Here is a 16,243-nt window from a genome sequence, read left to right as displayed (position 1 = left end):
AACTAAATTAAGTTGCAACTGAGTGGAGAAGAGGGCACCGTTACCAGATTTTGCAATTTCTACTTCATTGGAACTGAGATGAAGCCTGGGTAAACATTTCTCTACATGATCATTCCATGTTAACACTGTCCTTCCATGTTTCTTTCAAGTAGATTACTCGTGCAAAAAGCAGGAAAAAAAAAAAAAAATATTATCCGGGATTTGAGAAGACAAAAATGATTCAAATTGTCGTTTCAAAAATAGTACTTCTTTGTCTTTTGTCGGTCTGCAGCAGCGCCACCTGTGTATAAGATATTTCTGTGACTGAAACTTCGGTTGGCTTTCACTCACTTGTGCGCATCCTCTCTTATCATCTTCCCCCACATCATTTCTGTGCTCCAACCTCCAGCACCACACTACGTCAGCTGTTGTAGCTCGAGGCCGTCGAGGTAAAAAAAAAAAGAAAAGAAAAGAAAAAGAAAAAAAGCATGCTATCGACCGCCAGTCCGATCCCACGTGGGGGTGTGATAGCATAGCAGGTGGCCGTCGCCCACAGTCGCTTGTTCGGGGGTGAGAGCAGTAGTGGTTTGAGCTCCGGCAACGTCACGCGTACTCCCGACAGCGCTCAGACTTCCTCATTACGGATATGAACGCGATGGCTTCTTTGTTGTTCATGAAAGTCATGAGAGTAATGTAAGGTGAGGTCATCGTGACGGAGCTGTGTGTGTGTGTGGATGTGCTACGGCAGCTGCAAGTGTACACACCCGGATCCAAGACTAAAAGGTAGGTGGAATATTGGATGCTTTTTCTAGGAAACGAAAAATCGAAAGGGAAGGAGACTGACTATGCATAGCGTACGACTTTCCCCGTCGGCGGCAGTCTTAGTTGCACGCGCTAAGCATCAGCGTGATGGGGCGGAAAATTCGCTTATTACCAACATCTAATGGCTTCTCTGAGGATCGTGATTGTAGATCAGAAAGGAGCCCGCGAGGATTACAAACATGTTGAAAGGACTTGTTTCTTTCTAGGGGGTGGGCAGGGAGAAGTGATTAACATAGCCTGTGACATTACTTCCAGATGGTGAACGAATTATTTTAGTGTGGGTGTGCGTGTAACAGAAAAAAAAATCGTTCAGTCTATCGAGACGGTAATTGTACCAGTTGCTTTCATTTCTTAAGGTAGAAATGTAACAGAAGATTTTGTTTATTTTTTTGGTTATCTTCTTCGTATCAATTGGTCTTATATCTACCGTTCCCTATCGGTTTTAAATAATTTCTTCCATGGTTAAGCGTCGTGAATAATTTTGAGCAAAATGGACAACATTCGTGCATAAGGGCAGTTCAAGGATGATCCCGTTTTTGTGAAGATAACATCATGTATGGGGGGGGGGGGGTTAATGTTTTGTATTGGTCGTAAAAATAATAAAATCACAATTGTTCGAGTGGCTTGTGAATAATATCAGGGAATAATTATCCCCCTCCTGGATCTGTCCGTAAGGAATTGGGGCAGCAAATCCTTCAGTTTCTCATCCAGAATCTAGTTTTAGTCGAAGTTAATATACAAATACTATTTTTCTCCTCCGAAAAATGGTAAGGAATATTACGAGAAGTAGATCGGAGACCATTCTTGAAAAGGATGCACGTTTTGGAGTCAGAAAAGATTTGGAAAATGTGACTCCTGTGACAGAACGTGGATATCTCCTATATTCGAAAGGATATTTCTCGCCAAGGATTCAAGACTTCAGTACTTTACAAGTTATAATCATAAAAAAAAAATCAAAAACGTATTAGTACAGAATATAGCCTAGTTAATAGTTGGGCTTATGAGTTCCAAATAAATAGTGTGGGGATTATTTCATAAGTAGTGCTGTAATTATGTAAGATGAGTTTGTCGGGCTCATACGGTGGTGGAAAAGATTTTTTCCCTCTTACCGTCTTACAGAACAGAAGAATTTGCAGTTGTCGGATATAATGAGATTAACGGATATAATGCGTACGTCATAGCATTGGTAGTTTTGGCTAATTGAAACCAATCTCAGAAAAAAAAAAAAAACGAGACAACAACAAACTCAATTTGTATTCAAAAAGCACACGAAAGTAAATCAGTGAGGATGCTTGAAAATGTAGCGAAATAAACAGATTCCAGTAAAATAATAAAATATAAATATAATTTACTAGATATTTTATATCCGGTATTTTTTATGGATATAAAATATCCAGTAAAAAAATAAAAATATAACATATAGAGTTGCATTGCTAAGCCTAATACAAACTCTTAGATCCAATTCAACTTCTAAACGGAAAAAAAATGCCGGAGAATGCACACGAAGAGAACCACTCTTCCCTTGGATAATTTAAACCAAGTAAAATTCAAGTTTTAGTGTATTTCTCCTCTTCTTTATCTATCAGTAAGATAGTCATGATTTCTTTCATGTTAATGGAACAGCTCAAAACCGTTTATTTATCATTTATCGATGTTGTTAACCTACAGTGGACATCGTCTCGCTCCCCAAGTGATGAAAATCATTGACTACCTAAAAGCTCACAAAAATGCACGTTCACAACGAGATCTTATCCGCCTGAGATGGCTTGAAAGAATATCTTGTTTGGTAGACGAGATTCCGAAGATCGAACACGATTTCTCGGAATCTATCTACCATACTCTTAATTCATCCCCAATACTTAAATGTGCTTTAGGTTTTCTTCAATATTTCATATGGGTGAGACTGAAAATTAAAGAAAAAAATTCACTCTCACCCACAATTCCAACTTTAAAAAATAATTAAAGATGGATCCTTCAGATTTCCAGTCTAACAGAAAAAATATCGAAGTTAGTGATAACAGAGAAATTGCATTGGCACGCTAATAGTGATTATATGTAATCACCATTTTACATGCACAGCTACGTGAGTAAAGTGGTCAACTGACACGAACTGAGAGAAGAGTGAAACTTCTCATTAAATATTTCCGATGCTAATGAACGCACAGCAGATTCAATTGATATACACGCCATTACAATAACACCCAAAATAATTTTAAAAGCATACAATTGCACATAGTTGTACACGTTTATATGTGGTAGTTTTGTTTAACAGTAGCTTTATCTTGAATCTGCGTCTGAGATGTACATTTCCAGAAGATTCTATAACGAGGGTAATATCTGATTTATATCGCGTGACTTAACTTAATTCGAAGCGCATTTCGTCTCATAAAATACCGAGGCTACACTTGGGATTTTGAATATCGTTAATACAGAAAAAAATATAAATATTTAAAATGTTAATAAGCAATTTTGTAAAACCATTTCTGCATGAACTGTTTTATTTTCTGGCGATAAACAAAGCATCAATTCTCTTTGAAAACCTTGTGATTTCCCAACTGGAAACGATTCGTAAATTCACGTAATTATAACCGCCATACTCTTATAACTTTGATTCAGTATTAAACTTTTAAAAAATAGCTCCTTTGAGACTATACCATACTACCCAGTATTACTTACATCATCTAGTATTTTAAATATACCAGTTTTGAAAGTACCTCAAATTGAATTACAGCCGAAGCGACTAATTATTGTTCAGGTGAAGCCCACCTTCACCTAAAAATCCCTGATAAACCTTTTTCATATCCGAGACGGGATTCGAACCCAGGTCTTTCCAATCAAAGGATATGTTCAACACTGGATGAGCTCTGAAACTCCAACTCTTGATTCAAATAGGGTTATGAAAGTAAGATTTTAACTGCTGAGCTATAATTTTTTTTTTCTGTTCTTCATCTAATATTTATATTTATTATATAATATACTAACCTTTTGCTTACTAAAACATCGCCATTTCCTTATCTTTTTCGCATTTAAAAAATATCTCTGAAATACCTTGAGTCAAAATGAGAACGTTCGGAAGTAGTATTAGTGCTCATCGCTGCTAAAAGCGGAACCAATTGTTTTCGTGGAATCATTATGTCACGTCCGTTGTCTGAAACGAACTTTATTATATGATCGAGACTATCCTTAATGGTCTAAAAATGACGGATAAATTGTTACTATAAAAGGGAAAAAAAAGTTGTTCTTTAAACGTGGTTTGCTGTTCTTTTGTTTTTTAAGTTGTATAGAATAGAGTTTGTGTACTTTATAAAATACAGTTCATAGAGACGATGTCCTTGTTTGGAAAGGGTTCACTATCAATACTATTCTGAGGTTGAATTCCGTCTAGAATATGAGGAATCTTTAGAAGGATTTTTAAATGGAGGTGAATTAGCCCATCTCAACGAGAGAATTTTCATTCCAAGAAACTTTTTTTTTTTTTGCAAACAGGCAAACAAGACAGAGAATACACGCAATTGCCGAACATAGCAGACTGTAGAGAGAAGATTAATCTTCACCGTCCTGTCATTATCAACATCGATTCATAAAAAAAAACGAGTTACTTGCTATAACAGACCACTCATTGGCTAATGGTAACACTTTTATTCCCTTAGCACCCACTTTTGCTAAGTGTCCTTGCCTTCCATAATCATAATTTTAAGGAGTTAAGTTATTATGTTTATAAATATATTTTTATGCAAATGAAAGCAGTTTGCATGGCTAGTTTGCCTGATTTCAGGATAATAAAAAAAAAATCCAAGTTTCTAGAAGAAAAGAACCTTCCACCTACGTCTCAGACGGCTAACTCATCTTATTTCAAAAATCGCTTATGAAGATTCTTCATGTCGTAAACGAGATTCGAACCCAAGCTTTCCAGTCAAAGAGCATCGTCGTTACTGACCTACAGTGGCTCTTTCGTAACAGCTCCTTGAGCCTAATATGTAAAGAAAGATAGAATCAGATATACACATAATATGTCACGTTCAATTATACACCGGGACTTTAATTATTAGCTAGGGCTCATACTGTATTTGAATGTCAATAGAAAAAGTGCAAAATAGTGATGTGCTCGAATAATAGTGAAACCCGGATGTGTGTTATCCCAGCGAAAGGAAGAACAAATCCTCAAAATATGACGAAAGGAAATCTGTGCTCCGACGGTAAGCTTATGTATGCTATATTTTCTTTTAATGAACTAGTTTATAATTGTTTACGATCAGTTACATCATTATTTATTACCTTTGTGATCCATATACTTTAAACTGCGACTCTTAAACGTGATTTTTTTTAATAGAATTCTATGCTGAAAGAGTAAACGTGCAAAAAAAAAAAAAAAAAAAAAGCGCAAAGTCGCAGCTTATAAGACTCTAGATGACTCAAGTCCAAGAAGGAAGATAGATTAAATAACGTAAAATAATAATAAAAAATAATAATAATAAACATTATACATTATCAAGTAGATCTTCAATTACTTGTTAGAACATTTACAGATTTTTTCTTTGTCTAAGATGCGTCATAGAATTGGAAGAATAAAAATTAGAAAGGAAAGAATTTTTAAAATAAAATAAAGGCGACTCTAATACTGGGTAAGAAAGATTCATTGCATATCTATTTATCGGAGTCTGCTTAGCTAGTTGGTATATCGACGATGCCCCTTGGCTGGAAAGATCTTAGGTTCGAATCTCTTCTAAGACACGAGGAACCTTTTTAAGGACTTTTCAAATGAACGCGAATCAGTCAGTCCCATATAAAATTTTCAGGGTTTTCCCTGCCGGAAACTTGGATATTTCCCCCAGACAGCAGCAAACTGAACAAAGAACACACGTCATTTATAGACATACGTAATACAAGTATCATCCGTTTGTTACGAAAAAGAATCTAAAAAGTCTGTTTTCATTTCTACTAAAGATTATTCGACACTTCTGGATAATTTAGTGCTTTCTATGTCGTTACATTTTACAAAAACCCAAGTCTGAATCACACGGAAACCCTGTATAGAGTTCCAATCTCAAGCCAAAGAACATCTTTCGGACGAAATGGAACGTCGGGTGCTGATCTGAACATGCGTCCAGCAACGCTGTATGAAATGGTGATCATGTTAGCCCATCTTATAGTCCAAGGTATCTGACTTATCACAAACCGAGAAAAAGTGTGCCTAGAAGGGTTGAAAATGTGATCAGGATTAAAGGATGGGCATTGATCATTATTATTTTAGCTTCACTGCGTCTTGAACATTTCCTTCCGCTCCTAAATTCGTACTTTTGTTATTTATTTCTTAGGACAGAGTATGTCTTCAACATAGCCGGCAAGTTATGTAGTCAATCAAAGGAATCATACGCAAACCTTCACCATATAAAGACATTGTCTAACAACATCTTTGGAGACATTCGAGTAATATAAATGTTCGTGAAATGGACAAAAAGAGGAAGAGGAGATAAGAAAAGAATCAATGCAGCAGAAATGAAATGTATGAGAAAAACGGCAGGTTGTACATAACTAGATAATGAAAACACCCTTAAACAAACACCGATAATTGAAGCCACAGAAAAATTAGAAAGAGCTTCTTGAACGAACGAAGAATGGCAGGTGAAAGAATACTCAGAAAGATAATGAACTACCAAAGGAGCGAAGAAACAGAGGCCGACCGATGAAACGCTGGACAGAGACCAAAAGGCCACCTGGTCTAAATAATTCGCAAAAGGATGAAGACCTAACATCACAAAGTTTTTTTTCTGACCACTTATTTCCTCCACTTGACATAAAAACTTAACGAAAATTTAATTACTAAGCATACCTTTATAAATGATAAATGAAACTGGTTCTAAAAAGATCGCCGAATTGTATATCTGCTGGTATTATTTCCCTCTCAGATGTTTTCGCTACAATAACTATCAATCATCTTGAAGCATTAAAATATAACTTGCACGATATCGATTGGAGTTTTTTGTTATCTTAGGAGCAACTTTGTTTCCACTTCCAGCTAGCTAATCAATGCTAGAAAAAAGGTTGCCCAGCGAGAAATGTGAACCATCTGGAATAGGAAACATAACATTAGAAAAGAAAGCTTAAGAAACTGCAGAAAAAATGCCCTAAAAAGTCAAAAAGCCATAACGCCAAGAAGTAAAAGTAGACCATAGAAAACCTGACCGCGCCAGAAATATCTTTCTATATACCTTTTCTTAATCTCCTGTCTTAGCTTTGTGAGTCTATTCATCCATCGCATATCCATAGAGACCCCACGTCACGTGTGTATCTCGGGCACATCGTCTTTAAATAGCAGCGATGGAGAGTTTTCTCGAAGCCAAAATTTCGAGTAAAGCCTTTTTGCTGAAGGAAAAACTACAGCAAGCGTCTGGTAAATTGCCTCCAAATGCTTCTTCCCCCGATTGCTTTTTTTATTTTCACGTCTCTAGATCTTTTGAAGATTCTGGAGGCTGTTAGAGTCATCACTTGGGAACGGCTGCACTTAATGTTCGACTCTTTCCCTTAGGTGTATGTCCTCCGAAATTGTATTGTTACATTTTCTTCGGGACTCGTTTCTTGTAGGATGGATTCTATTTTTATTGGCGTGCAGAGAAAACATCCTTCAAACGCAGCGTGATTTAATTTTGCACAGTTGTTTTCTTCCTTTGCTTGTAAATTTGCCTCCGATTACTATCTCCTTTTCTCTAATACCTTTTTTGAATGAACGTAAACATACATTCGACAATCTCCACATATCGAAAATGTCTATCAATAAATTATTTTATTCGGCCATTGTTTTATTCAGTTTTAACATTTCAAGTTATTATAGATTTTCATGTTTATCTTTCTTTATACGTCTTGATGAATCAAAAAGGAAGCCGAGTCAGTGATATGTTTATAAAGAAGAATGTTAGAGTCGTGTTCAGAGCTTCAGGAATAGGAATTGAAAAAGCGCGTATGAAATAAATTAATTCGAAGAAGTATTTCTCTTGAATGCTGAAGATCCAAAATTAGATCGATGATGAATCATTCTGAAAGCTGCGTCTGGCGATTTTCTATAACGCCTTCTTAAATGTAAATCGATAAATGTGTGAACTGTGATCTTCAAAAAATAGGAGAAATATAATTTAATTTTCATTACTTAATTCATATCCTAATTTACGTCAATAATTATGATATGCGACAAATAAAAATAACTGGGATACACGTTGTGTATTTGAAAATCAAAATGTTGCTCAATCATATTTGATGAAGAATTTGATTGGATGAAGACTGTCAAATTAAGCCTCTACCGCTGCTTTTTTTTTCTTTCTTTCTTTCCTCTTCCCTTTATTAAATTCTGATTTTATGTATAGGATTTCTGAAGTAGTTTGTTCGATTGCATTCATGTTTAAGATGCGGCATCTGCAGTGATGCGTAATCTTTTGAAGCATAAAAAAATACTGATCGCACACTCGCAAATATCCAAGGCAGCTTTGAGCTGATTTAAACCTCCAGGGAAATATTTAATAACAAACATAAGTCAAAAAGCATTACAGCTGCGTGATTGTTTGATACAACTTGGATATTACATTACTCACATTCCTGTCGCATTACGGTATGAATTTATTAACAGTCCGAAAACTTCCAGAGTGGCTGCGAAATGATCGTACAAATTAGTAGAGAGGAAGTGCTAACATATTCGAGAATGCAATTGGAGACATCCTTCAAGTTCCGTCCTTCTAGCAGCGTCATTTTAAATAAGCCCGTATAAAACGGGAAAGAGATATTGAAAATGTTCACTATGTTTAGTTTTCGTTGAAATTAGCATAATTTAATGCTTTTTGTATAAATGAGCAGATAAGTATCTATTTCACGAACTTTACACCCATCCTTCTACCAAATATCCTATTCAATTTGAATAGGAGATATGGGATCAAAAGTTACTGGAAGAGAGATAGCACATAACCTTTTTTTTTTTTACGTTTTTTTTTTTATTAATCCCATATACATTGAGAAATAGAATACACAATTCTACTTCTACCTAATACCGCATATGGTTCACTAGTACTGTGTGCTGGAGGCGTGAAAAATGAATTGCTATTCACCTCGAACAGCTAGTCATTGTGGGCTGTTCAGAAGACGGCTCTGGAGAATTAATGCTCCAGAGAACAGAAGTTAGTGGATTTAAAGTCAAATTGAATTTAAAGAGAGTGTTGACTAGTTTCCGCTATGTTTTATAGATAAAATTGAAGTGGAAGAATGATGGATGGTAATTCAGTGGATGAACCCTTTTCTATAAGTGCTTCCATGGGAGCACTCATGGAAAAGGCATATGTCAGATACCACTGTTGGAAAATGTGTATGTCTGTGTTATCGCTCACAGACGACGAGGAGGAAGAGATAGAGATGTTATCAGTTATTTAAACTATCCTAACCTGGTCAGCATTGCGAAATTTTAAGATTTTTGGTGCACCATCACAAATGTGAGAACAGCGTATTTAGGATTGACAGATGGGAAATTTTAAGCAACGTTAGCTGCTGTGCAGTTGACATATAGATTCCAGGTTTTTTTGAGGCTGAGGATGCTTAGGGTGTGATGTATTTCTGTCAGAAAACATTAGAGATAAATTATCAGTCAAAGAAAAAAAAATCATTTCGACTGGATATTATTAAAGAAAGCGTGATTAAAAAAAATAGCGGTTGCATTTTAGTGATTATATCAATAAGAAGAAAGGCAATGTACCGTCGTCAGAAAACTGTAAATGAAATTCGAGGTCAATTTAGGGGGCACTGAGGGGGTGGAGAATTCATGGATAAATAGGAGAATGAGGTTTAAAAGAAAGAACAAATTTCTTGAACACTTATACATTGTAAGAAAATTCTGATAAAAAAAAAAACGCCATCCACTTTGATAAGCAGAGGAACTAGGAAGGCTCACAATTGCAAAGGGTGGAATGGAGACAATACTACGGTTGCTAATAAGACCTTTATGCATAATAATGACCGTTACTCCGAATCTTTTCTTGGTGCTTACTTGTTTACAAGTGGGTCATATAGTCAGGGTTATCGTTTGTGGATCGATAATAGCTGAATCCATATAGATGTGTTGCTTATTATCTGCATACCTCCAAGTGGTATTAAGCTACCTTTTGATATGCAGTGGAAATAATGGATTACGAGTTCGACTGGAACATTTGTTACCTCATTTTGTTTTTGGAAATGAACTTATCTTTCATGATGTGCATTAAAAATAAACTGAGTATTACAGCATAACCATATACTATTGTTACAGCTTATGATGACATAGTTGGGGCCTTATTTATTTTTATTTTTATTTTATGTATTTATTTTATGACCAGAAGTTCGATTAAAAATCTCTGCATTCGAATCTGTAGGACGTGAGAAACGTTTTTAAGGATCTTTTCAGCATGATGCATTAGTGAAGAAGCCATGAGAAGTAATGAGCAATCAGGAAGGAAAGTAGCTGCCCAGTTGCAAAGAATCGCAAATAGACAATAAGATGGCCACCCAGAATCCTGAACATCCGATCAGATTGATGCAGTAAAGATTTCCTTCATACCAGCCAGAAGAATACAAGCAAATAAGCAAATACGAGGGTGGTCTGAAAAGTTCGCGGCCTCGACCATAGATGTCAACACTATCGGCACGATTTATTTATTTTTTCTAAGTTGGTACATTTGTCATAAGCATCCATGTGAACTTGCAAGTCATTCTATCAAGTAGTTTTTGTTTTATACAGCTGTCTGAAGCAAAAGTGTTGTCTGTATCCCTTGAAATGGATAAATGTGAGTATCGTGCGGTTATAAAATTCTTTATAAAAGATGGTTTAACGCCAAAAGAAATTTATTCAAAGTTTATAAATGTTTATGGGCACTCTTCTTCATTTTCGACAATTAAGAAATGGGCTGCCGAGTTTAAACGTGGCCGTGTGAGCCTTGATGATGATCCACGTGAAGGACATCCAAAAAGTGTAACACCTGAAATCATTGATCACTGCACGATATGGTATTGGATGACCAGCGAGTCAAAGTTGGTGAAATTGCTGAGACTATAGGAATTTATAAAGAACATGCAGGATATACTTTGCATGAAGAATTGCAAATGAAAAAGCTTTGCACAAGATGGGTGCCGCGCTTGCTCACAGCAGATCAAAAATGCACTCGCATGAAAATCTATGAACAGTGCTTTGAACGTTTTAACAAGAATAAAACTGATTTTGTGCGTCGGTTTATTACTATGATGAGACTTGGATTCATCATTACACACCAGAATCCAAACAGCAGTCAAAACAGTGGACAGAAGCGGGTTGTTCAGTGCCAAAGAAGACAAAGTCGGTTCCATCAGCAGAAAAGGTCATGGCATCGGTGTTTTGGGATGCTAAAGGCATTTTGTTTATTAATTATCTTGAAAGTCCGCGCGGTTAGCCTGATGGCTGTGTGCTTCGCAACCATATGCCTGGGGAAGGAGTGCCCTAGGTTCGATTCTCGTCGGTGGCGTGAGGAGCTGAAGGATCTTCCTTAGCCATACCCAAGTCAACCAGTTTTGGGCGTGGAGTGGGTTTTTTTTCCCCAGTTTATTCTAGGGTTTTTCATCCCACAAAGCAGGCAAACTAGCCTTTAGAACCAGCCGATGATTAATAAAACCCTAGACACCGCAAGGTAAAAGAGGGTATAAAGAAGATGAGATGAGATGAATTATCTTGAAAAGGGTAAAACAATAACCGAGGAATATTATTCCGATCTTTTAAACAGACTAGACGACAAAATTCGTGAGAAAAGACCTGGTTTGCAGAAGAAAAAATCATCTTTCATCAGGACAATGCACCTGCCCACAAAGGTGTTTTGGCAATGGGAAAATTAGGGGATCTACGCTATGAATTGTTGATACATCCACCCTATTATTCCCCAGATTTGGCTCCATCTGACTTCTATCTCTTCCCAAAACTAAAAATCTTCCTCGCTGGTTAGCGTTTTTCTTGGAATCAATAAGTGATTGCAGCTGTGGAGAAGTATTTTGCAGATCTTACTGAGAACCACTACAGGGATGGGATAATGGTGCTGGAGCATCGCTGGAATAAATGTATTAGTCTTAAGGGAGATTATGTTGAAAACTAAAAATAATTTTGAAATTATAAATTAGTTTTTTCATTTTTAGGCCGAGAACTTTACAGACCACCCTCGTAGTACGCTGGCATCATAGCCTCAGTTGCTTCTGCAATAATCAGATTAGGGCTGGAAGACTTTGGTATCTAGGCTAGGCTGGTTAAAATTCTTCTAGTCTTTCGGCAGAGAATGGTACATAATGCATCGTTCAGTGATAAAAAAAAAATAGTATGTGCAAGTGATCAGGATTTTTTCTCGTTTAGATTTGTGCGGTTCGATGAGAGAGAGATGAAAGAATACCGCAGATTGGTAGAAAATGCGATCAATAGCCTTAATCGGGAAACCGTTGGCAGCTTCCATATAGCTCGAGGGTGATTTTTTTTTTTTTCTTCTGAGGAATTGTGATATACTATATCTTTAGCAAGAATAGTCTTGGCATATTCGGCAGAAGAAACCAACGTTTGGATAATGAATACGAAAAATTCACTGGAATGGATGACGAAGATTTTCATTTCTACCAATATTATTTCATCAACTTTTGATAAAAAAAAATATTCTATCAAATGTTTGAGTCAAGAGACTAGAAATGATAGTCCTAACATTGAAAAGATGAATGGAAATTTAGAGATGTGTGGAAATGGGGTTCTTCAGGAAAGGAAACCTGCACAAGTTTATTAATCTGTGTTAGGAAAAAATTCGTAGTGCTGTGAGAGTAGTGAGGGTTGCCTCAAAGGACAACCTGTGTTAATTTTTTGCTGACTACAATTACTTCGGTATGTTTTCTAGCTCTATCAGCGGGAATTGAAAAGGCGTTTGCTCACGTCTTTGTGGACATTAGTCACCAATCGGGATAGTTTTACCGTTCGAATAGTTAGTTATTCACATGTGATCATTTTGACGCCGATGATTACTCCCGTACTTCATTGGGAATAAAGCTAGAAGAAATGGTAAGGTCGCAGTTCTTTTTTCATGAAGAATTGGTATGATAATCACAAACATCCATGCTCCTGGCTGGATTAGAACCTGCAGCTTCTTGGCTGGACAGCTACGCTAACCCCTCGGCCAACCAGCCTGACTTCAAATAGTGGCCGACAAGAAATCAAGTTCAGGATTAGAAAGTCAATGGACTGAGAGCCTTTGAGACAGCAAAGTATATGAAAGAGTGGGATAAGAAAATTTTGAATTAGAGAATATCGAAATGTCCGATTGTAAGTTAGCATTCTTTGCAGTTCAATGAGGGATGAAACAAATGTTTACGAGTACCTTCGCAGTGGAAGGAATCATGCAGAGTGTAGTTTTTAGGGAATTATTCCCCTCATGTTGAATTTTAGCATTAGAGAATAGTGACACTGTGTGAGGTGACATGGTTGAAATATATAAGAATATATATTTTTCTGGATATTCTGCAAAAATAAAAAAAAATAGTGTGCATCAGTAGCGTACATGGACCTTTTTACGGACTGTTCACCTTCGGATGAACAGTCCGTAAAAAGGTTTGATGCGTCCTTGATGACATTCGAACTCAAGGCTTTTCGAACCGAAAGGCAAATAAGGGTGCATATTTCTTCAGTAAAGTGAATTTTTTCTTATTTGGTAGCGGGTATAGTTTAAGTACATGAAACACACAATGATATCTCATAAGGAAGCGCTAGTGTTTTTATTATTATTATTTTTCGCCTGAAAATTGGTTTTATATCCGCTGGTAAAAGCTCCGCTTTTTTACATCGCTGGTTGTGGGTCTACAAAAACCTGCTCTTGATGAGCTTATATAGTTTCTTGCGTTTATAAGGTTTGTGTTTTTAAAACAAGTAAATAATATATGCTCTCCAAACAGGCAAACCAGCCTTAGTTACTTTGACATAGTCTAAGCAACAACCAATGCAGTGATGAATGTTAGCTAAATTGCATTCAGGTTGGCAGGAAGTTTCTATCTAGAAACAAATACTAAAAGTGAATTAGTATGTTTCCTATGAAAGTGACAAGGTCGTCATGGAAACTGGAGTCTTATTTCCCCTCCCTCCCTCCAAACCTTGTATGACTTGCTTCATAGTTTAAGTACAATCTCCATAATCCTAAATAACGAGAGATAAGCGGAGAAGTACAGTGTTCCAAAGTAGGGCAGTACACTTTTTTTTTTAACTCCCCTAATCATCCGGTATGTCGTTCCAAAAAGAGCAAATCTAAATTATATTCCCACGAGATATTTACAAGGAACTTCATGTCAGCATCTTACATCTAAAACATTAATGAACAGCTAATTATTAGTTGACTAATTAACTTACCATTTCTTTCAGAACACTCGAATCCTAAATCCATGTGGTTATTTAATCTCCTGAAGATAGTCCGTTCAAAGCTGTTCAATCATTAAAATTTTTATGTAGCAATCATTAGAAATAAAATAATGAACAAAATAGATAAAAATAAAGACTGCAATTAAAATCTGATGCAGAAGTATGCAGTTACCATTTTTCTTTCATTTATTTGCCACTGAGAATTTTATTTGAAGATTTGCTGAAGCACTTCTGAGCAACAAGAGCCAATGATGAAGGAACGAATGACGCAGAGGAACGACAAACGAGAACTATTGAACGATTTTTTTTTCTTGTTCATGCATTTAAATATGCTTACACCTTCATTTGAATATTTATTAAACTGGTTTAGCTTAAAGAAACTGGAACTTGCAGTAAGAATCGTGACGTCATTATGCAAACAAAAAAGTAAGTGCTTCTGAAAAAAAGTAAAACTTTTTATGCAACTAAAAGGGAACCTGGCGAAAAATCTAGAAACAATATTATACTGCGTAAAGGGTTTTTATTAAAATCGCCAAAGGGAAAGCTAATAAGGATGTAAACTTTATATTATCATAATATCCTATGTATTCGTTGAGGTGTAGGGAAAGATGATTCTGGTTTTATTAACTGTAGCCAATAAAACTGGTTTATTTTTAAATCCTTCATATTTGTCACTAATCCTTTTTTGAAATTTTAAATAAATATTCAGTTTACAAGAAAGCAGAGTTCTAACCATACTTTACCATATTTTTCTTCCTTTTTTTTTTCTCCACGTGACATTGGTCAGATGTTGTTCAATAGGATGAGCAATGGGATGTAGGACTTGTTTTCGAAGAGATAATGTTTTATTTGAATGATATTTTTGTATTTTCCGTTCAAGGCAACGTCGCGTCTACTGGTGATTACGTAAAATTTAGCACTCCGATTTCTGTTAAAGATTAGTCTCCACTTTGAACGCTCCCAAAATGCTGGTCCCTTCCTGAAGGGTACACTTTAAGATTAAGTGGATTTTTACTTTTCAATGAATATATTTTTATATTGATGCAAACTAACGAAAATAATAAGTGACATGTTTCTGAGACAAAATGATGAAATATTCCGAACAAAACAGAACGTTTGGTAAGCCTAACAATGCAATACTTCAAACTAATTCTTTTCAGTGGCTTATGGATGAATAAAAAACCAAAGGTGGGCAGTTTCTAATTCTATACCAGGACGGACAATACGTCTACTGTAGATAGCTCCTCCCGCAAAGCATTACACAATGGAAAGAATGATTATTTGATTTTTATTTTGTTATCTGCTTTCTGATTTTTCAGATAAGCGATGCCTTAGTGTGGTCCAAGCAAATAGCATTTTCGCTCTCCAATCTACAGACTTTGGGTTCGAATCCCACTGTACGTTGGATGCTTGTCAATGTATTTAGATGGTCGATGAATTTCATCGTCCTGCATGAGATAACTGCCTCCCTTATGGAACCATGAAGTTAAAAAAGTTCTATGTTTTGGTCTCTAATGCAGTGGTTTGAGATTATCTAACCCTTTTAACCCGATCAATATATTGTTATGCTATGGGTTTCCAACCATTCCTGAATGAGACTTTTTTTTTCTTTTCTTAAAAGCCATTCTAGCCATTTTTGTTTTCTCGAATATATCCTTCAGATGTGAAATTGTAAAATGTTTGGCTTTCTGACGTCATTAAATACAACAAAGATAAATAAACGCTGAGAAATCAACTACACTATAGAAAGATTCTTTTAACTGAACCATTACGAACTACTCGTCTCACAAATGATCGAAGCGTCTCGTCTTTATTTCCAGAGTCTCCATTTTACCATCGCAGCCACATGTCGGAAAATTGAATTCTTCTACCATGTTCTTTTTTTTATGCCCCAAAATAACATGCCAAGCTGAATATTGTCGTTCTTGTGGAGCTCTCAACATTCCAAATTTGCACTAAAACTTCTTAGAGTTCCCTTTAATTTTTTTTCTCGGCTATAAAAGAACAAAGCACGACTTTTCCCCTTGTGTTCAATAGCGAAGAGTC

General features: G+C 36.1%; 1 protein-coding gene across 3 annotated transcripts in view; it reads left to right on the top strand.

Moving 5' to 3' along the window:
- Positions 1-501: 501 nt before the first annotated feature.
- The window catches only part of LOC150108461 (uncharacterized), a 591,316-nt gene continuing 575,574 nt past the window's right edge, over positions 502-16,243 (top strand). For all 3 annotated transcript variants that reach the window (XM_090415866.1, XM_090415867.1, XM_090415862.1), the window contains exon 1: positions 502-762. In XM_090415866.1, the coding sequence (XP_090271992.1) occupies positions 714-762 (49 nt within the window). In that variant the 5' untranslated portion in view covers positions 502-713. The remainder of the gene's footprint in view (positions 763-16,243) is intronic.

This window comes from Typopeltis vanoorti, chromosome 3 (assembly GCF_054136105.1).
Source record: "Typopeltis vanoorti isolate ZY-2024b chromosome 3, IOZ_Tvanoo_1.0, whole genome shotgun sequence".
Lineage (NCBI taxonomy): Eukaryota > Metazoa > Arthropoda > Arachnida > Uropygi > Thelyphonidae > Typopeltis > Typopeltis vanoorti.
This window is presented reverse-complemented; position numbering and strand designations above follow the sequence as displayed.